A 22,460-nucleotide genomic window follows, 5' to 3' on the forward strand; every position below is an offset into this window, starting at 1 on the left:
TTCTCTGTACTTCAATACCTACCATGGTATATACCTGAGTATTAACACAATTATAAGGCAAATATGACTGATAATATAAATGTAGCAGATTCCTTGTTATTAAAGCATGCACAAACAGATGAGCTTCTTCCCACCAGGTTGACTGCCCTTTTCTGGACTTTTCTGCACAGTGATTATTACTCATAATTGCACTAAACTGCACACAATTGCACTTCATTTATAATAGTCATATTGTTCTGCCACAGATTCATATTCATATATTTGTTTTATATTTTCTACATATTTGTAACAGGTCATTCTCTTTCTATTCTCTTTCTATTCTATTGTAACTCTATTTTATTCAACTTTTATGACATGGACAGCAAAAAAGCATTTTACTACATGTACTAACTGTATATGGTTGTGACAGATAAACCTTGAATTTGAGATGGTTACCAGAGAAACAAATATTCAGTAAGAAAAAAAGGTATGGTGGAAAAAGTGCATAAAATTCTCTGATAGACAATAAAACGTGTATAATACCCTATGAGTGCAAGAACACAGAATGGGTTCATGTCTGTACTTGACTTCAGAGTAAGTTTCCTGGTGTTAAAGGGCTGGGCTGTGTATGATTCATTTGCTTTACACTGAGCACTGAGTCTATAATTTCTAGCATGTCAACATGGTCTTCTTACTTTTCACGGTAAAATCTTGTCTACAATTACAAATGCAACCTTCCCAAAGCAACGTCTCAGGATTCATCTCTGGAATTTGACAAAAATAATGTCCCTCCTTTCTTAGGGATTTTTGGCTTGCGTGATTCAGGAAGGTGCATTCCATAGTGTCAGCTATTCATGTCTGTACCCTGAAGGGATCAGAGCATACAGCTTGGTCTCCTGGTGCATCAGGGTTTGGTTGGCTCCACAGTTTGCCCAAGACATGCAACTACTTGCATCATGCCTGCACACAGGTCACAAGTCAACTACATACACCCACTCAGTCACGTTTTCTTGCTGCACAGCAGAATATCATCACTGTGCCAAGAACAGGTGAACTTTCAGAAGCCAAGATCTAGAGAACTTGGTTGGGGTCCAAAAGCCTGAGACCACAGAGGAAATACTTCTCTGAAAATATTTCAGTCTTTTCTAGTTAAGCCCAACAATTTTTATTTCCAGTACATTTTTTTAAACAACCTGAGCAAAAGGTAGAATATTTTTTTAGATTTATATGGATTTCAGAATTTTGCAGAATTTGATGTGTGTCCCTCTTGCTTTTAAGACATTGGAGCTGACTTGGACTACACTGGTTTGTCTAAAACCTGACAGCGTATTCACATGCTTTAATGGCAGGAAGAAAATCAAAGAAATTCTGAACTCTTTTAGGACTTATCATGGACACTATCACAAATTTGATAGACTAGAAGATGAATACTGATATTGAATATTGGCTTTTGTTTTACATGATCTAACATTCAGTTTATTTTTGCTTTTTTTCTTTCAGTGATCTTGAACTTTTGGGACCCACACATTATACTGCCAACCATCTGACCATCACACCCTTATGTGGTTCATCCCCAAACTGTTTCAGCTGCCAAGAAGTTGAAAGCACTGTCTTGACTGTCTTAAATATTTTCATGATATGCCCCTCTGCCAAAAGCAAGGTCTATAAAGACATGCATTGACATGGTTGGAGTGGAAGAACTCAAGTGCTTACAGAGAGAAGAACTGAGCTCAAGACCTCAACCCCACAGAACACCTTTAGGATGGAATGAAATGCGAACTGCACCCCAGGCCTCTTCACCAAAATCATGGCTTGACCTCACTAATGCTCTTGCAGATGAATGAGCAAATCCAAATCCAGCCAGAACAGGCTCCAAAAACTGGTACACGGCCTTCCCAGAAGAGTGGACACTATTATAGCAGCAAAGTGGAGAATAAGTCAGGAATAGGATGTTCACATATAGGCGCCATGTTCACATACTTTTGGCCATATAATGTATGTCATTCTAGAAATGTCCAGAGAATTTCATTATATTTTTTCATATATTAATTTTCCCAATTCCTTTCCATCTAATCCGATGTACTTACACTTTTAATTAATTTTCAATAAAAACCCTAAACCAAACTCTATCTAAAGTAATCAGACCATGAAACAAGCATGAACACCTGCATTTAGTAAGATTCACTGCTCCTGGCCTTCAGTCAATTTATCTATGTAATAAAACCTTCTATTTGTGTCATAAAACCCATAAAATAACCAGAGATTAGAACAGAATGAGAACACTAGTCCATGTCTAACACTTCATAGTCATATGAGGAGTTATGATAGTAAAGGTTATGGTTATGGCTATGCACAAGGTTAGAATTTGTGCCTAGGTGAAATAGGTTGAAATCCAGATAACCCATGTTTGTTTGAATTCATATACATTTAAGAGATTAATCTAGAGAATATTATACAATATGAAATATGAAAGTGCATTCTTACAAAATATATTTATACATGTTGTATTTAATTAACACTTCATGTGATACTATTATAGTGTTCATTGAACGCTGGTGAATGTGTCGCGTTTGGTTATTAGAGCTATTAGATACAATTTAACAAAGAAAATGAGCTCATTATATAATACGCTATAATTTAATGCTGTCATTTTCAAGAGTTTAAGTCTGTTACAACTAAACAGTTGCATGACATCATTAAATTGCAGGTTATGTACCAAACCCTGCAGCATCCCACACTGCATCCCGAAAAGACTATATAAATTGATTTCCCCTCCTCCTTCTGAATGATCTTGATATATTTACATAACATACTGTATATCTATGCCTATATATTCGATGCACAGTCTACTGCGCAACTCTAGAGCCAACGTCAGTTTTCCAACATTTCATCTTCTCCCCTCCTCCATAGCCAGGGGCTGAGTGGGAGTTGTGGAAGAGCTAGTGTGAAGATCCCTCCTCTCCTTAAAAGAGGGACAGAAAGCAGCAGGATCTTAGTTCAGGATGCCCACCATTGCAGTGCAATCACAAAACTGACTGGAACTGATGCTGGGGTTGATCTACACACACGTGGCTTTCACACAGGGACACAGAACACACCTGGACAGATAATCCTCTTCAAGGAGCTTTGCAGACACGAGAGAGTGGGTAACTGCATTTACGAAAGTATCATTATTACTATTTTAATAATAATATGAGTTCATATCACATCATAATTGTTAAGTGTTGTGTAAAGCTCAGTGCTTGTGTTGGTTTGGAAGTTTGAGTGTAGAACTTTTTTTCTTTTTTATTGGGGAGGTTGTTGTACTTTACACTCTTTATTGCAGTGTAATGTGTCTTGCCTTGCATGCCAAAGTGATTCCATGGAAACCCATTTCAAGACAATGAGAGATGTTTGTGTAGAATGTTCTCCCTTTTTCTGTTCTTGTATACTGTTCCTGTACTTTATACAGTTTCCCTAACATAATAATAATAAGTGCCAAGATATATTCAAAATATAATAATAATAATAATAATAGTAATAATAATAATAATTACAAACTTTATTTAGATAGCTCTATTTCCTGTTTACTTATTAACTTAAATTATTAAACCTCAACTGAAATGAAACAGCCTTTATTTGTCACATATACATTACAGCACAGTGAAATTCTTTCTTTGCATATCCCATCCTTGGAGGTTGGGGTCAGAGCACAGGGTCAGCCATGATACAGCACCCCTGGAGCAGAGAGAATTAAGGGCCTTGCTCAAGGGCCCAACAGGGGCAACTTGGCGGTGCTGGGGCTTGAACCCCTGATCTTCCGGTCAACGACCCAGAGCCTTAACCACTTGAGCCACCACTGCCCCTAGAAATACTGTTAAAAAAAAAAAAAAAATCTGTGAAAATTACTGTCATTAAAAAAAAAGTAAAGGCAAAGTTTACCTATGAGGGGTAATAGTTTATGAGATTAAACAAGAAAGTTGTTTATTTTGTCAAAGATATTTAAGATGCAAAATAATGGACAATATTGTTACAAAAGATCTTGTGCACTTCATTCAGCTGAGCTGCACGTGATCAAGATTAACAGCAGTCCTGCTGAGTTGAGTGAAGTGCTCAGGCTGTATTGCTTTGCAGAGTTCATCAAAATATAGCAGCGTTAAAAGATTTTGAGCTTTGAGCATTATAAGCAAGGATGTTGAAGTCAATGCTGAACTTAACATGCAGCCACTGAATTAAACACTGTCCAAAGATAAGGTAAGGATGCAAGCTGCTGCATTAAAATAAAAGCTTATACTAGTGTAGAGTCAAGTGGATTTTATTGACATTGCTGCATAAAACTTGGAATTAATTGAATTCAAAGCCATGGGGAAACACCCAGTATTACAGCAGCATGGTAGACAAGACAACATAAATACAACAGTGTAAGATGAGCACCGGAAATGTAACTAATACACAAAACAATGCAAGGTAACTACACAGAGCAACATAGCAATATTGAATGAGTTTAATATTGGTTAGATTTATTAAGCATTAGTCAGAATGAGCTCAGGAGCAATGATATACTAGGAAAACTGTCCAGTAGCAGTAGGAAGGGGAGAAAATGTTCATAGTAGCAGCAAATTTTGGGGAATGTGTCTCATTGCAACATAATCAGCAATTCCTTGAAGGATGTAATAATAGGGGGCCAAAAGCTGAACCTTGTGTGACACCATATTTCACTTTTATTGGCTAAGAAGAATCCCAAAAAAATGTCTAAACAAGGCAAAAACTTGTGTGTCTAAACATACTAGGTTTTCTTGCCTGTCTATTAAAATATCATGGCAATTTAAGCTATATATTTCATTTTCTGTATATAATATGTTCAGACAAATAAATGCAAAGAAATGTAAAGGGCCTTAGTAAAAGTTTTGAATTGATTCGATGCTATAAACAATTAAATATTTCCTTAATAAAAGTGATTCATGAAAGCAGTATATGTTGTTGCAGGAGTGTGCGCCATGGGTCAGTGGTTGAGCTGGCTCTTCTTCCTGACAGGACTGTTGGGGGTCTACACACAAGATTATTACAAGGAAGGGACAGGAGAGAGGAGAACCAGAGTTAATGGTCAAACGACAAGCGCACTGAAATATGATGGAGGTAAGATGAAATAAATGCAGACATGTCTTCTGCTGTGTTATATGGTTGTCTTTTCAATATGCATATACCTTTTAGAGTAACAAATGAAATAAGTTAAGAGAATATTAAAATATTTATACTGTATTAATCCATATGCATTCCTTGTGCATGTGATTCAAAATAAATCTGCAAAATATAAAAAAAATGAAAGATCTGCACATCCAACTTTAAGTATAAAATAAACCAACCAGTAATGCCACATATTTTATCACCTTGTGAAGCTAGCCCTGAGGCATTCTGACTGACACTGATGTACTGTTGTCCCAGGGCTTTAACCAGGCTCAGCATTTTATCCAGTTTCATAAGCTATCTAGTTATTGTGCATTATAGACCTGAGTATTTAATTATTTACATATATGTGAAATATATTTTCTTATCAATCAGTTGTTCTTAAGTATGCAAAATAAACACTTTATTCTAGGATTGTATCAGATACAGTTGTTACATACAACTACATTTTTAAGTGTTTGCGTCTACATCAAGTTGAGCAGCAGCTTCATTCACAAAACATCTGGTGGTTAGTCTAAAACTTTGTATATATGCATGAGCCAGGTACTGAGGCTGGCTTGACCATGCTTGTATAGTTAAAAGTGCCCTCATTATCTAGTCTGTGGTCAGAACCAATAAAGAGAACTAGACAGACATTGCTACTTGGGTCTTGGACTGCAATTTTTCTCCTTTGATCACTACAATATAACAAGGTTACTGTTTGATTATATAATTAGACAACTAAATGTAAGAGGTGAAAAAAGAAACCTACCCAGGCCCAGACATTTGTGTCCTCACAGACAAGCTACTTATAGTCATGTGTTTTGCCAAGCTAAGAAGTAAACATGCCACTGCTAGAATAACCCAAGACTTGGATTACCCATGAGTTTGATTTAGATAACAGGTAAGGCAACAAGAGGGTATAATATGCTGTCCAACTATATTGTTACACAGACACACACAAGGATGCAATAGTATTTTATTCTGTTTTACAGCAGCCATCGTGGATGAAGACTGTGGTCTTGAATTGGCCTTCCTAGTGGACAGCTCAGAGAGTGCCAAGGGCCATCACCAGCAGGAAAAGAAGTTTGCCATGGACGTTGTGGATGGTCTGCACAGCATCCGTTTGAACACTGGGCGCAAACTGAGCTGGAAAGTATCATTGCTCCAGTACAGCAGTCATGTCATCATTGAACAAACATTCAAACAATGGAGAGGCACTGAGAACTTCAAAAGCAGCATCACTCCCATGAGCTATATTGGCCACGGCACCTATACTACCTATGCTATTACCAACATGACAAAGATCTTTTCTGAGGAGTCCAAATCAGGGAGCATCAAAATCGCACTGCTTCTTACAGATGGAGTCTCCCACCCAAGGAATCCTGACATCTTCTCAGCTGTAGCTGATGCCAAAAACCAGGGCGTGAGATTCTTCACTATCGGCATCACACACGTTGCCAATGAGCCGGCGAACATCGCCCGTCTGAGGCTACTAGCCAGCACACCCCCCTCCCGCTTCCTCCATAACCTTCAGGATACACACATCACTGAGAAGATCCTTACTGAGATGGTGAGTATGATGCCACTTTTCGAACCTTAGTTTATGTTCAGTCAAAGGAGAAAAATAGAATGCTTTAAGTGATATGTATTATAGTGCCTGATAGAGAGCATTACGGACAGTGTAGTGTAAAAATTCAGAACACATGCTCATCAATTGTCATCACTGTCATCAGCATTAATCTTTAAAGTTTACAAAGAGTAAAAGAACACTATGAAGACTTTTCATCCAGGAATAACCATACTTGGTTAAGTTTCTTCAAAATCATTCCTTAAACAGATTTGTCAGAACTTTATGGCTATTATATTCAGCTGGCTGTCCACATATGTGTTTATTGTGAATAAGCTCTGACATTAAACTTATTAAATACAAAAACATTAATTCAGCCAGGCAGAAGTCTGAACACCCACAGACACAATTTGTCTGCAGTTTGCATTATGCATAAAAATCATAGGTATCATATGCTTGACATACTTTCTTCTTTGGTATTCCCTCAGATCATATCTAAACTGTCAGCACTTGTCTAAAAGCTGGTGCGATCCCCTTGACATTCCTCTTGGTTGGGTGTGACCCATTCTTTCTTTTTTATACATGGTTTCACTTGAAAGAAATAACAGAACAAATATGAGCTATAAATGTCATGGCCTGATGCACAAAGGCAATGGAGCAATAAATGAAATCGGTTTAATGGACTATCATTATCCAGAAACCAGAGTAATGCATTGAATATAGGGATAAGTTATTACATGTAATATCATGGGCTTTTAACATTGTCTGTAATGGTAGAAATATGTTTCTATGGTACATAATGTTACCAGACAGTATTGCGTTAATAGGATCTTCTGGAAGTTACATTAGCATTCATTATAAATGAAAGTGTGTTTATTGTAATTGAGAAATTTATTGTTTTCTTTTGCCTCCTCACAGGCTCAACTAGCAGAAGATGGGGTATGTAGTATTTTGCCTATTCTGTAAATGATTTATGTATAGTTTAATTTATATAATTTACACATTTATTCTCTTTTAAAGTGCCCTGTATCTCAAAAATGTGCATGTGAGAAGGGTGAGAGAGGACCTAGTGGCCCAGCAGTGAGTATTTTCACTTTTAATCTTGGAACAAATGATTATTATACTGTAAAGGCAAGGTTCAAACATTTTAAATAATAATAATTGTTTCAGAATTGAGATAGTTGCCGCTTTTGTAGCTTAGCTTAGAAGCAAAGCATAAACATAACATTCCCACAAACCCATGCCAAAAATCTTTTCCATGTTAGTTTAAGATCATTCTAAGTAGTGATACAAAACATTCATATATATATTTTATATATATTATATAAAATGCATATAATATAATAATATATATATATATCCTGGCATTGATACAGCTCTGAGTATATTCAGCATTGTACAGAAAGGAAATGGAAATGTATGATGCATACCTATCTGTGAATCTTGATATTTAATAATAAGAAGAGCCTACTACCATTTGAGCTACCTTTAGAAATATGGCTTAAGGAATCTTTGTGATAAGGAAGCAACATAATAGCATAAAGGACATGTTGAAAATCTAGGAATTCAAGCAGTTCAGTTCACAATCCACTAACCTGCCCTTTTGTTCAGCCATAAGCAACACCAAAGGCCATCATTCCAGAACTTTTATTCCCTTGACACAGTCACAAAGTGAGGTAGATTTTTTCATGAAGCTTCAGTATAGTGGAGGTAGAGTAGGATCTGTTCCTTTTGAAGCAAGAGGCAATCAAAGGGTGGATAATGTGTGAGTAACATGCGACTGCCAGCAAACTCCTCATCATTATCCAGGTGCTTTCACTTCATGAAGATTCCACACATTCTAACCGCAGTAATTGCTCTCATTAGTTTAAACACCCATCAAGTGGGATATGTGGGATACGTATAAGCACACAGACATACACACAAAAACAGTCTCCTATATAATTCCTTATTGCTTTTATTCTCTGTGGGGTTTTTTTTTTACTGCCCACAGGGACTTTGCATGCGTGTCAGATTCCTATTCTTTTCGTAAGCTATAGAACTATATAATATCTCTTCTCTCTGCTTCTGGCATTATTTCAGTCAGATTTCAGACAGATGAGGTCACTAGTTTTTTCATTCATTTAGCAGAAACATACGTAATGTCTGTAATGCCTTCGACTAACATAGATTTTCTAAATAATTTCACAGGGAAAGAAAGGTCGCCCAGGTGAGGATGGAGCCCCCGGGCCTAAAGGGCAAAAGGTCAGAACCTGTCTATCATCACATGTCTCTGTGTCATATTTGCTGATGTACATGTATGCATGTAATGGCAAAAGGGCAATTTCCTAAAATCAGTGCACAGCTTGCATTCCTTAGGATAGAAGTGACACAAATTGTATTGGAAAAAGAATTCAGATGTAATATATGGATTGCTGCTGGATCGAACAGACAAGTCAACACAAGTCAAATGTTGTCATCCAGTTCACATTCACATAGTAAAGATATATAGGAATGTTAAACTATACAAAACAACAAAATGGTATTATACAGAGGACTACCTAAACATAAAGCAAATATAAGTTTTAAAACCTTGATATGTTAATTTTAGTAGGTTAATAACTTATTATCCTGTTCTACCAGGGTGAAAGTGGGTTGAACGGACTTCCTGGTCGTGATGGTTCAGAGGTGAGTCTGCCAAAAACTGCTGGAATGAGTCTGGACTGGCTCAGAAAACACATGGAGCACTGCCTCACTGATTTTCAGCAGCATTTTCATTTGGTGATGTAATGTAGTGTCTATAATAAGCCAAAGAGGTAATCCAACATATTGTCTTTCTTTCTTTCTTTCTCTAGGGTAAACCTGGCTACAAAGGAGAAAAGGTATGTCTGTCATTTAAATTTATTTTTAATCAATTAATTTATTTTTATTTTATTATTTGCTTTTATTTATACTTTTTCAATTATTTTATACCTTTTTTTCCTTGAGGACACATCCAGATTCACATTCCTCTTTCTTGTAATAGTATCATTCCTATTAGTTTCAATGTAGTGACAGAAGAATTAATGATAATTAACAGTATTTAATGAGCAATATGGTCTAAGATGAATTCCTGAGACTTTAACAGTATAAAGTTATATGTAAATATACATCAGTTTCATATAGTCTCATCTGCCTGCAGGGAGGCAGAGGTGAATGTGGCACACCAGGAATCAAGGGTGACAGGGTGGGTATAAATGAGAAGGTTTATTATATTTTAAGTATCATACAAACTACATATGAAACAAATATTTTAGTACAGCCTGTCAGTTCACCATAATCTGTTATTAAATCCCCTCCTAGGGTCCTGAGGGTCCTGTCGGTATAAGAGGATCCAGAGGGTTGCAGGTGAGTGAGAGCAAAGATATAATTACATACAGGGTCAACTGCATGTGAGGATACCAAATGGTAAAGTATAATGTACCTGCATGGTTTAGTGCCCTAAATCAAGGCCACATAACAACCCTACTATCATGAGTGAATTATTCTATGATTATATTATTTATATAATTGAATTTTAATACAAGAAACACTATAATATTAAAGCACACCTGTTTGTGTTTCACCTGCAGGGGTTACCAGGACCACAGGGTGACATCGGACCAGAGGGCCCGCAAGGCAAGAAGGTTTGTATCTTCTAATCACCAACAGCTGCCTACACCATACAGATGTTACTTTAACACGCACACCTGGGGAAGACTCGTATATGACACAGGAAATGCACAGGAATCACCATATTTACATGCTTGCACCAGGTTTCTTTGGTGGTATGTGTTGAGGTATGTGTTGAGCAGTCTGGCTATGTGTTTAATTTAACTGCCGGAAATATCCCGAGACGTCCTGCAGACATGCCCGGTAGGGGTTCACTGTCTCTCACACACAAAAGACCTGCCTATATATTTTAATGCTTTCTTTTTTACAGCCACTCTAAACGGCAGCCATGGCAGTTAATAACATCAGTAAGGTGTTTTTCACACAAGGGAAAATTCAAATGGCTCCCGTCCATGTTGCAGCACCTAGTCACCATTAGAATAGAGATGGTGAGACACTGGAGATTTACAGTAGTCAATCCTTTTTTAAGGATCACTGACTGACAATATTTCACTTTGTATAATCAATCAAGCTAAAACAGGAATACACTGAAAGGAAAAAATGTGCTCATCATGGACTTCATCAGAGGGAGGCGCAACTATATAAATATCTCCCCAGGATTAGGAATGAGGATTAAAGCCATGTTGGGGCAACGCTCTTGTAAAATGCATGATAAATGCATTTTTTTTTTTTAGCTAACTGCATCCCAACCTTCAAGGTAAAATGCAACTGAAAACGTCATCAAGACAGACTGACAAGTAAGCAGCCAGACTGAAAAAGCAGGCAAGACTTGATGATAAATGACAGAGAACACCTTCAGAAAACCAATTTTAATAGTTTTACTGAAAACCCTACTTAAAGCATTCTGTACAGCTTTCACTTTCCAAATTTTATTATCCAGATTTCTTTTGTTTTATGTTTATGTTTGCTCCAAGGCATCATGTCTGACAGAGATGAGCTATAACTTGTTCAGACCTACAAAGCCAAATACTTTACCACCCGTACAGATGGGTAGACATATTCTAACTGATTTAAGACATCACTTTGAGTAATTGCATACCTATACACTGATAAAGTCAGATTTTCCACTTTATATTTTAGAACAATTGATGTTTTAGGGCAATACTCAAATGGACTTAAATTATAACTAATTCAACGTACTTCACCAAAAATGTTTTGGCACTATTTTTATTCTTGTGCTGTTACAGGGTGATCGTGGTTTGTCTGGTCCACCTGGCCTTCAGGGCGAGACTGGGATTGGACTTCCAGGACCAAAGGTCAGATTTTTGTCACACCCACTTCTTCACTAGGGTTATGATTTTATTTAAAATTCCTCAATACCCCTCTCTTGGAAATGTAATTATATATGATAAGTCTATGAAAATATATATGAGAATGATTACTGATCCCCCCCAGGTTTCACACCTTCTTTCCTATAATTACCTTCAAAAGGTTTTTTCTTCACCACAAGAACTTTCTCTAGGCTATATTAGCCTGCCACTATCAGTTACTAAAAATACATTATAGTACAAAAACTGGATTTAAGTCATGGACACATGATAACCATCATTTATCATTTTGTTCTTTTATCCATAGGGTGATATGGGATTTCAGGGGAGACCTGGACCTCCTGGCCCAACAGGAATTGGAGAACCAGGACCACCTGTGAGTATACTGTGATCCATTACTATGCCATGACTTCATGTCTAGCTCATGACTTCAAAAGATCTGTTTTGATAAATGATAAATTCATTTCTCTTGTCAGCAAATACTACTGAACAGTACCATATGTGATTTTCTAATATAACATTTCCTAATGTAAAATTCAATATATATTTTATAATTAGGGGCCTCAAGGTCCACAGGGTGTTCAAGGAGAAAAAGGACCACAGGGAGAAGGATATCCAGGGCCTAAGGTAATCATGAGCATTTTCACCAAGTAACAGCACATAAACATACAAGCATTCACTTTAATTCAAGTATTATTTGTCATGCACAAGCTTATTTCATGAGATCAAGCTTTTTATTTGAAGAAGGTAATATATGGGGACAAAGGCAAACAAATTTTGTTGTGAATGTTAATTATATACATATTTCTTCCAGCTGAAACTGAGAAAAAATGATTTATAAACTAATTCACAAAGTCATAATGCCAGACATAAAATCAGTGCAGCATAGCTGAGATTAAAGTCATTTCAGGTCATGCATCTGAAACATCTGTAGATGTCTTGTCTGCACTGCAATTAACCTTTCAGACTATACATCATATTCATTCGCAGTAAATGCACTGTTATTCTCCATGCTGGAACATGCAAGGTGAATTAAAAAATAATTATTCATTCCCCCCCCAATGTTTCCATTTACTTCAAAAGCTGAGGAATGTGTATGAAAGGTTGTGGAAATACAAATAAGAACAAGATAAGAATCTTTGATAACCTTTGGTTGCTTAGCCTTGAGCCTTAGTAATCAGATTTTCCAAGAAGCAATGATAATTATCAATCATTTCTGAACAAAGTTGCAATATCAACAATAAACATGCTCACTAGGTACAGCATGAGTAGTGCTTTTTTATATACTCATCTAGAGTACAGAAAAATTATTTTTCAAGTGTTCTCTGAGGATTCTCTGATACTTTAAAAAGAAAATTTTGGAACTATTCGTGATTGGGATATATTCTATTGCAAGTCTCTACATAGGGCCTTCAGGGGTTTCTCCAGGAATACAACTGTAGAACCCTTAAGCCTTTTAAATGTTTTAAGAGTTCATTCATTCATTCATTCATTCATTCTCAATCTAAAAGCCTTATACTGGTCGAGGTCATGGTGGATCAGGAGTCAATCTGGTGATCTTGATTGATATCAAGAATGGTTAATAGTCTAATCAATCTGCCAATAGGCATGTTTTTTTAAAAAGGTGGGGGGAGCCTGCAAAACTCTAGACAGTAACCTATATTCAGAATTGAATTAGGCACCATGGAATGCCAGTGTGATTCTAATTGTGTAATATGAAGGAAACAACTATTCCTTTTCCTGCACAGCAATTATTTTGTGAATGATGAGTTGCCATATTATGACAATATAATAGATCCCAGCAATCCCATATTCTCTTCCACCCACCAAAATCAGTTCAGTTCAGGAGTAAAAGAATGTTGAAATGCTAACATCCTTCCCGCTGTCTGTGTCAAAAACCCATCACCAAGAGTAAGGAAGAGATAAGGAAACAGTGGTTTTTGAAAATACAGTGCCACAATTCGCAAGAACTAGAAGAAATTTCCAAAAAAAAGAAGTGGTGTTTACTCATGCTGAAGCACAATACCAACTATGCAGTGAATTAGTGCTAATGGTGGTGGGTGAGGAGGGGCATTTCAAGGTCAGAAGGGCTGATGACCTTGCTTTTGTTTGGCAGGGAGATCGGGGGCCGGACGGACCGAGGGGCCCAAGGGGGCAACCAGGCGCTGGAATCAAAGGAGAAAAGGTGGGCTGTAAATAAATCAGCTACTGAATGGTATTCAAACAAATACACCATGCTTGCCTCACAAAAGGCAAAATGAAGTACAAAAAGGATGGGAAAGGTCCTTTGAGGAGGCATTAGCCATGCTGGGGGGGCAGGGGAGTGAGATATAACAGATGGGGTGGTAAAAGAAATCTTGTGTCCCTGTGGGAAAGGCTTAAAAGATCCACAACATGCATTATTTTCTCAGTGTATACATAATAGACATAATGTATACCCATGTACCCATACACCTATTTTTTATACTGCATATCATTTACTTTGAGTTAGCTAATTATGTTAATCTATAAAAATTGTTAGCCACATGGTATTAATAGTCAGTGTGTTTTTGTACTGTATCTCTTGAAGTTAATTCTGAATCATGTGTTTTGTGGTGTTTAGGGTGATTTTGGGCCTGCAGGTCCTCCAGGACCGGTTGGGCTTCCTGGGATTGGCATTCAGGGAGAGAAGGTACCAGGATTTTAGTAATAATGAGTATATAACTGCTGCTTCATCCACTCTAATTCACCAAAGCCACTTGTACATTGACATCTTCAAAGGTTTCTTTTCAGAATATTCCTAGTTCTTGTAATGATGTTAAATTATTATGTCGGCAAATTTATCTCACTAACCCAGCCTTTGAATTAACAATTTGACACCACATAAAGACATAATGATAAAGTATAACAAATAACACCAACAATCATGAAGCTTAAGGGCTGTTAATGTAAATCACAGAAACTGGATTAATTTGTATGATCATTCATTCCATAATTTAAATATTTAATATTGCCCCAAATTATACATATTTGTATGTATTTACATGGATGAAATCAGGAATTTCTGAGTGGAATATTGCAAATGATACTGGTGCTGGTGTTGGTACAGATTATCCCCACATAAGATATTCAAAGCCTAAATAGTAGAAACCTTTCTGAGTATCTTTCTGAGTAATGCTACAATGTGTATAATTTCAGCATTCACAATAAAACTAATTAACTGCTGAATACAATCTTTAAGATAGCTACTTTATTCATAAACAGGGTGTGGAGGGTCCAAGAGGGCCTCCAGGAGGAAGAGGGCCACCAGGAGAGGGTCTGCCTGGACCAAAGGTTAGTGTTTCTAAATATGCAATATCCAAGAAAAATGTGTTGCTTATTTTACAAATACTGCAGTTACCTTTTATTAAATAGTATTTTAATATGAATCTGCACCATGTTTTAGGGTGAACAAGGATTACCAGGAGAGGTTGGCAGCCCAGGAGACAGAGGAATTGGAGAACCTGGACCAAAGGTTGTGGAAACTATGTGGATGTTCTTTTTATTAATTGCATGTGATCAAACTTATTCCTAGGTGAAGCAATTGTACCCTGAAAAACCACCAAATGCCAGATAAACAGTATTGATGTTAGGGATTATTCTTATTGAATGGTGAGAAATGGATATTATAAACATATTTTTCTCCTTATACAAGGGTGAGCCTGGTGCTGCAGGACTGGCAGGTTTACCTGGACTTCCCGGAGAGGATGGCGCTCCAGGCCAAAAGGTAGAACTGACAACCTGAATGTAATGTAACACATCAAGATGATAGTTATATCCTCTTTCTGATTAGTAATGTGTTCTTTGCTTATTTTTGTCTTCATTAGGGCGAGCCTGGAGTACCAGGCCTGAGGGGACCTGAAGGAACAGCAGGAATTGGCACACAAGGAGAAAAGGTTAATCATTTGACAATGCTTCTTGGTGCCATGGAGTTAGCCCCATATATTAGTCTATCCAGATGGTTAATGAGTAAAATAATATTTACTCTTTTTCTACCAGGGAGACCAGGGTCAGCGGGGTGTCAGAGGTTTACCAGGCCCTCCTGGCATTTCTGGCCCTTCAGGCGCCAAGGTGAGAACCAGCCATGAAGATGTCAGCATACATATCCATCAATGTCTAAAACTGTTTCCCTAGTAAGCTTCAGTCTATTTCTGAAACAGGCCTTTAATCTTCATCCAATGACAACATGTACTTCATCTTTAACTGTTGATTTTGTAGGGAGAGCCTGGAACACCAGGACGATTGGGCATGCCAGGACTTCCTGGGCGAGCTATTGCAGGACCAAAGGTAACAAATGCAAAATGCCAAATCATGCCACATGTTCTGGCAAGCTTTTATTGAACAGGCCCATTGCCAGTAAAAAGAAACTGTGTTCCAGTGTTCAGTACAATGTTGTATATCTCATCATACCAAGCTATGATGCACACTGGAGGAATGATGCTATGACTTCATCTCTCTGATCCTTTAGGGTGATGTCGGACCTTCTGGTCCTCCTGGACCAATTGGAGAAACAGGTTATGGGCTCCCAGGTCCAAAGGTATGAATTATACTATAAAATCCATTAAACACACACACACACACACACACACACAGACACAAAAGCACACAATGTTTGATGTTTGCTATATTCTGACTTGATCATTTAGGGTGATCGTGGCAATCCAGGCCCTCCTGGACCATTTGGGCCAAAAGGTGAAGGATATCCAGGACCAATGGTGGGTATATTACTAGAGAATACATGTGATCAGTGTTTGTCAATCTAACACATGTGAGATCTATCATACATGTTAAAGTTATTTGTATTTTGCAGGGTCCTCCTGGTCTCCCAGGTCTGACTGGAGAACCAGGACCTGAGGGCATTGGCTTCCCTGGACCAAAGGTAGACCACAGCTCATTTTACTATGAATATTGTACAGAGACTTATGTGATGGTTTACAATTGAGCTTAATGTACTCGTTACAGGGTGACATTGGTTTCAGAGGTTTACCAGGTTTGCCAGGCCCACCAGGTGAAGGGATTCAAGGACAACCAGTAAGCCCACAATCAATTTTACATTTTGCTTTCAGTCAATTCAGGAGAAATGCACCAGGTTACTTCTGCAAACTATGTTAAATAATCCCACAAATGGTCTACCCCATTGAGGTCTAGTGATTTTTGAAAGTAGTCCAAGTTCCAGTATTCCATCCAATTACACACAGATTTGGTCCTAGACCAACAAATTAGTATTCTGTGTTATGAGAAGTTTATATAAATCAAGATGAAGGCTAATAAAGACATTAAATTATGTTTACAAGAATAGAGCACACATCAAGATGAGATTTCCAACAATACAGCAGTAGTTGTAAAGTTGTAGCTCAGTTTAATAGGCTTTTCAGAGTAATGAGACTCTGAACCAATAACACTCTTGCTTCATTCCACATGTCCACACAATAAGAATTTATATCTGGGAAGTGAATGTGTATGTAATGTTGCTCAGTTGCTATGGACATTGAGAACGACAAACTGTCTGTCTTTCTCTAATTAACCCTTTTCTTCTGCTGTTTAAGGGCAACACAGGAAGGCCAGGACTACCAGGACCAGCCGGTCCCCCAGGAGAAGGCATTCAAGGCCATAAAGTAAGTTAATTACATTTTCTCTCTAGGAATATGGCTGTATCTAACAATGATTAAAGTGATTCATCTCAGTGATCCAGGGAGTCACATTTTTGTCATGTGAATGATTCAGGGAGATCAGGGGCCACCAGGTGTCACTGGACCAAGAGGACCACCAGGGGAGGGACTCTCAGGTGCTAAGGTAGTGTCTAGTTTCCTAGTTGTTTTATATGTTTATTGGTAGACTCACTTTTTATGCTAATTTAGTCAAACAAAATGTGACATTTTGCTTTGCTTGACGGGTGACTGTTTCTTACAGGGTGATAGAGGCTTGCAGGGTGAGAGAGGAATGAAGGGAGTTAAAGGTGAAATGGGTGACGCTGGACTCCCTGGACAAGTTGTAAGTCAAGAAATAAAATATTAAACATCAACTTAAATTAGCTTTAGACCTAGATACTGTATTAACCCATCACACTATTTAGAGCACCTGGAATTGAGGAACATATGGTAACTATGAATTGCTGTGATAAAAGTTTCCTTTTTTTAACTATCGTAGGGAAGACCTGGAGAAAAAGGCCAGATGGGCCTCACAGTAAGTTTTTGAATATATCCACTAAAAAACTGTGGTTAAATATTTAAATTAAATTAAGTTAGCAAGTTAAAATTACATGTGTGTGTTTTAAAGCATATACTCAAATGTAATCGGGTATTTACAATAAAACAAATAATAGTTAAAATACAATAATTAAAATACCTTCAGTCTCTGAATATCTGATATGCTTTCCAGAGAGAAGACATCATAAAACTGATCAAAGAGATCTGTGGTAAGTAACAGAAAACAGAAATGAAACTGGATATACTGTACAAAGAATGTATTTGCTTTATCAAAATATATGCTCTTATGCATTACTTCTATGTCTAGGTTGTGGCATTAAATGTAAAGAGAGGCCTATGGAGCTGGTGTTTGTAATTGACAGCTCTGAAAGTGTCGGCCCTGAAAACTTTGAAATCATAAAAGACTTCGTCATAGCACTAGTGGACCGCATCACTGTAGGCCGCAATGCCACACGCGTTGGCCTCGTTCTATACAGCCTGGACGTCCATCTGGAGTTCAACTTGGCACGCTACATGACCAAGCAAGATGTGAAACAGGCTATCAGGAAGATGCCTTACATGGGAGAGGGAACATACACTGGCACTGCTATACGCAAGGCTACACAAGAGGCTTTTTACAGTGCCCGAAACGGAGTCAGCAAAGTGGCCATCGTCATCACGGATGGACAGGCGGATAAGAGAGAGCCCGTGAAGCTGGACATGGCAGTGCGGGAGGCCCATGCTGCTAACATTGAAATGTATGCTCTTGGGATCGTTAACACATCTGACCCTACACAGGCTGAGTTTCTCAGGGAGCTTAACCTCATTGCTTCAGACCCAGACAGTGAGCACATGTACCTCATTGATGACTTTAACACCTTGCCTGGTGAGTCTGAGGGGCTGTTTCTAAAATCTGTGGATGAACCATTTTGTTTCAAACATAGGGCTTGAAGAATTCACAACAATGATTATAAAAGAATTTTTCGCTGACAAAAAATTTTAGTACTTTACATACTAACTCGAACTAACATGAACTAATCAACTCTTTTAATCGACTAACAAAATATAAAGAGAACAATTCATAGGTAGTACAAAAGTGATTTTGAGCTGTGCAATATTGTGTCTTCTCTGCAGCTTTGGAGTCTAAGCTCGTAAGTCAGTTTTGTGAGGATGAGACTGGAGCACTCATTTACAATCGCATCACCAATGGTGTAAACGGACACAACGGATACAGGCATAACGGTTACGATAACCACAACAATGTCTTAAACGGGAACAATGGCTATGGAACTCATCATGTAGAAGAATTTGGCAGGAGGCTTAATGGTCTGAGTGGAACCTACTCTGAACGAATCAACCCTGCTCCATTCCGTGCTATGGTTTGTAGACTGGCTAGAGCTAAAAGAAATATTGAAATATTAATGGAGTTTCTAACTCTGATCTGTTTTCATCTCCAGATTGATGTAGACTTAAAGAGTCATGTTCAAGGCAACCAAAAAGTAACTGATGTCCAGACTGAGGTTGCACCTGTACAGCCTGTGCATGAGAACAGCAAAACATATCACACCAACATCGTATCCTCATCACTGCCATCATCATCATCATCATCATCAACATCTTCTTCATCACTGCCATCATCATCAACATCATCATCATCCTCTTCTTCCTCATCAGGATCTGTTATATCTACATCAGTGAGCATAAAGCCCCAGCCCCGTCCTGATGTAGTCTCAGGTAATAATAATAATACAACTGAATGACAACAAATAGCCATTGTTTGTAATGTTGAATATATACTATACAAACCAAGACCACCAGTTGTTTTGATTTTTTTCATACCCAAGTGAGATTGTTGTGTTCACACCAACCAAACCGCACTATTGGTAGGGAAAAGTGGGCGATGTGGTAGCTTAGTGGTTAAGGTATTGGACTACGGGTGCCAATGCTGAGCCCCTGAGCAAGGCCCTCAACCCTCAATTACTCAGTTGTATAAAATGAAATCATTTGTAAGTCACTCTGGATAAAGGTGTCTGCCAAAATGCCAGAAATGTAAACACAGCAGGTTTAATTTTAAACAGACTAAAGCATTGAACACCCCAAGAACAGTCTTACACATTGAACTTATGCTTACTTGTTTTCCCTGTAATTAATCTGAAATGCTTCGTGTGCAGCTCCTTTGGATCCTCGTTGCACCCTTGTCCTGAGTCAGGGGACCTGCCGAGACTACATCATCCGCTGGTACTACGACAAACAGGCAAATGCATGTGCTCAGTTCTGGTATGGAGGATGTGAGGGCAATGAGAACCGTTTTGACACTGAGGATGACTGCAAGAAGACATGCGTTCTTACCAGTATAGGTAATTACACCAAACTGAACAAGCTAATTGGCTGAATTCAAAATTGCATATCATTACTGTTATTCACACAACCTGTGACAAACATCAACTGTATTCCTTTCATTGTATTTAGATAGATGGATGGATGGATGGATGGATGGATGGATGGATAGATAGATAGATAGATAGATAGATAGATAGATAGATAGATAGATAGATAGATAGATAGATAGATAGATAGATAGATAGATACAACTTTATTGCCATTGTCACAGGTACATAGCAACGAAATGCTGTTTAGCATCTACCAGAAGTGCAAATAGTAGAAATTGTGCAAATGAACAAGTGTAGATAAATATGTAAATATGTACATCAATAAATAAGGCTATGTCAGTATGTGCAAGTTGTATTTACAGCAGATAAAGTGTAAAGTGTAATTATATATTTGTGCAAAATGTGTGCATTATATGCATTGTATGTACAACAGTAGCAGAGATAATATAGATAGATAGATAGATAGATAGATAGATAGATAGATAGATAGATAGATAGATAGATAGATAGATAGATAGATAGATAGATAGATAGATAGATAGATAGATAGATTGCTTGATGCATGAGTGTTCTAATCTATTTTTTTCCCACAGCAGGTTAAGCTGGATCTCAGAGCTGATATTTTTACACTGAAAAAGAACAAAACAAATGGACTAAACTGTTGCTTTTTTTTACTATCCATAATCTGCTCTGAAACATTACCCTTCTTTCAGCAGGTTCAGAAAATATGTTCATCAAAAGTCTAAGAAAGAGAAAATAGGATAAAACAAGATTACTGTGATTATGTGCTCTGTTTTAGTGCAGTGCTTATGAAGTAACTCTGCCTGTTCTCTTTCCCTGTAATGCACAAATAACTCATTTCCTTATATACCTCATTTGTTAAATCCAGCTTCTTTTCGGTACCCTGTAGGGTTTCTGCACTGTGTTTCATTAATATTTTTCACTTTTACAACTGTATGTCTACATTTTGCCATATACAGTATATATTAATATTAAATATATTTTCATATGCAAAGTAATACTTAAGACTTGAGAATTATTCATAATCATGATTAAATAAGAATGGTTAAGTTGCTACATTTTTATAGAAAACTAGGCTTTGCATTCTTTACTTGATATCTTAGGATCGATATGATGGATAAAATAATTTGTTGTTTTTTTTTTATTTTAAACCTTTTTAAAATACAAGTCATTTTATCTGTAAAATTTTAACTGTGATTAATGTTAGAAACTGTTGTGAGTACATCGTGTATGACGGATGCTTTTGTACTTTTTTAATAAATGGAAATGTTTTCATTAAAGGTGTTACAATGTGTGGCTTTGTTTAGGTCACAGGTCCTACAGTTTTCCGTACGTTGTGTATGCTTGCCTAGACAAGAGACTTACATACACTCACCAGCCAATTTATTAGGAACATTTGTACACCTGCTCATTCATACAATTGTCCAGCCTGTCCATCATGTGGTAGTAGTTCAATGAATAAAATCATGCAAATACAGGGTGAGAATTTCAGTTAATGTCCACATTAAGTATTGGAATGGGGAAAAAGATGTGATCTCAGTGGCTTTGACTGTGGTATGGATGTTAGTTCCAGACAGGCTTTTTTTTTTTGGAGTATTTGAGAAACTACTTATCTCTTGGGATTTTCACACAAAACTGTCTCTAGTGTTTACACATAATAGTGAAAAAAAAAGCATCAAGTGAGAGCTAGTTATGTGGATGGGAACACCTTTTTGATTAGAGTGGTCAGAGGAGAACGGTCAGACTGGTTTATTCTTGACTCAACTTAACCGTGGTGTGAAAAAAAGCATCTCAGAATGCACAGCACATTGAACCTTGATATGGACAACAGCAGAAAAATACATCAGGTTCAGCTTATTAGTTGTATTAGGCTTGAGGGTGGAGTTCAGTTAGATGAATTAAGTCCAGCCCCAGCCCCTGTCATCATAGCAACAGTTACCTTCTGCCCATTTAGCACAAAAATGACATATATCACGTCATATACCAAGCCTTGTTTCCTGATGTGTGTGTGTTGGTCAGTTTACATGTTACTATATTATACAGATATATACAACTTTTTCTGAAAATCACAAACTAAAAATGAGTTTCTAGATGAACTGCATTCACAAGTTTTGCATGTTCATTACTATCTCTAATTAGAATGACATTACAGGCTCTTAAATGTCCTAAAGATTTATATTATTTAATAATAATAATAATAATAATATATATATATATATATATATATATATATATATATATATATATAGTTATATAT

General features: G+C 37.3%; 1 protein-coding gene across 5 annotated transcripts; it reads left to right on the forward strand.

Moving 5' to 3' along the window:
* Positions 1-2,916: 2,916 nt before the first annotated feature.
* On the forward strand, positions 2,917-21,468 carry col28a2a (collagen, type XXVIII, alpha 2a). 5 transcript variants are annotated; one of them, XM_058390809.1, is made up of 36 exons: positions 2,943-3,121; positions 4,945-5,094; positions 6,117-6,694; positions 7,610-7,630; positions 7,712-7,771; positions 8,882-8,935; positions 9,314-9,358; positions 9,526-9,552; positions 9,852-9,896; positions 10,013-10,057; positions 10,282-10,335; positions 11,509-11,577; positions 11,897-11,965; positions 12,148-12,216; positions 13,706-13,774; positions 14,192-14,260; positions 14,833-14,901; positions 15,014-15,082; positions 15,263-15,334; positions 15,435-15,503; positions 15,607-15,678; positions 15,826-15,894; positions 16,076-16,144; positions 16,254-16,322; positions 16,418-16,486; positions 16,570-16,638; positions 17,154-17,222; positions 17,332-17,400; positions 17,518-17,598; positions 17,755-17,790; positions 17,986-18,022; positions 18,121-18,678; positions 18,927-19,171; positions 19,250-19,526; positions 19,964-20,149; positions 20,776-21,467. In XM_058390809.1, exons 2-36 carry the CDS (start codon positions 4,956-4,958, stop codon positions 20,781-20,783), a joined length of 3,675 nt encoding a protein of 1,224 aa, XP_058246792.1. In that variant the 5' UTR covers positions 2,943-3,121; positions 4,945-4,955; the 3' UTR covers positions 20,784-21,467. The 5 variants fall into 5 exon arrangements, with proteins under 5 accessions (XP_058246790.1, XP_058246789.1, XP_058246791.1 ...); XM_058390810.1 differs by having other exon boundaries at positions 6,120-6,694; XM_058390807.1 differs by having other exon boundaries at positions 2,917-3,125; positions 18,927-19,526; positions 20,776-21,468.
* Positions 21,469-22,460: the final 992 nt, after the last annotated feature.

Source organism: Hemibagrus wyckioides, linkage group LG06 (genome assembly GCF_019097595.1).
Source record: "Hemibagrus wyckioides isolate EC202008001 linkage group LG06, SWU_Hwy_1.0, whole genome shotgun sequence".
Taxonomy (NCBI): domain Eukaryota; kingdom Metazoa; phylum Chordata; class Actinopteri; order Siluriformes; family Bagridae; genus Hemibagrus; species Hemibagrus wyckioides.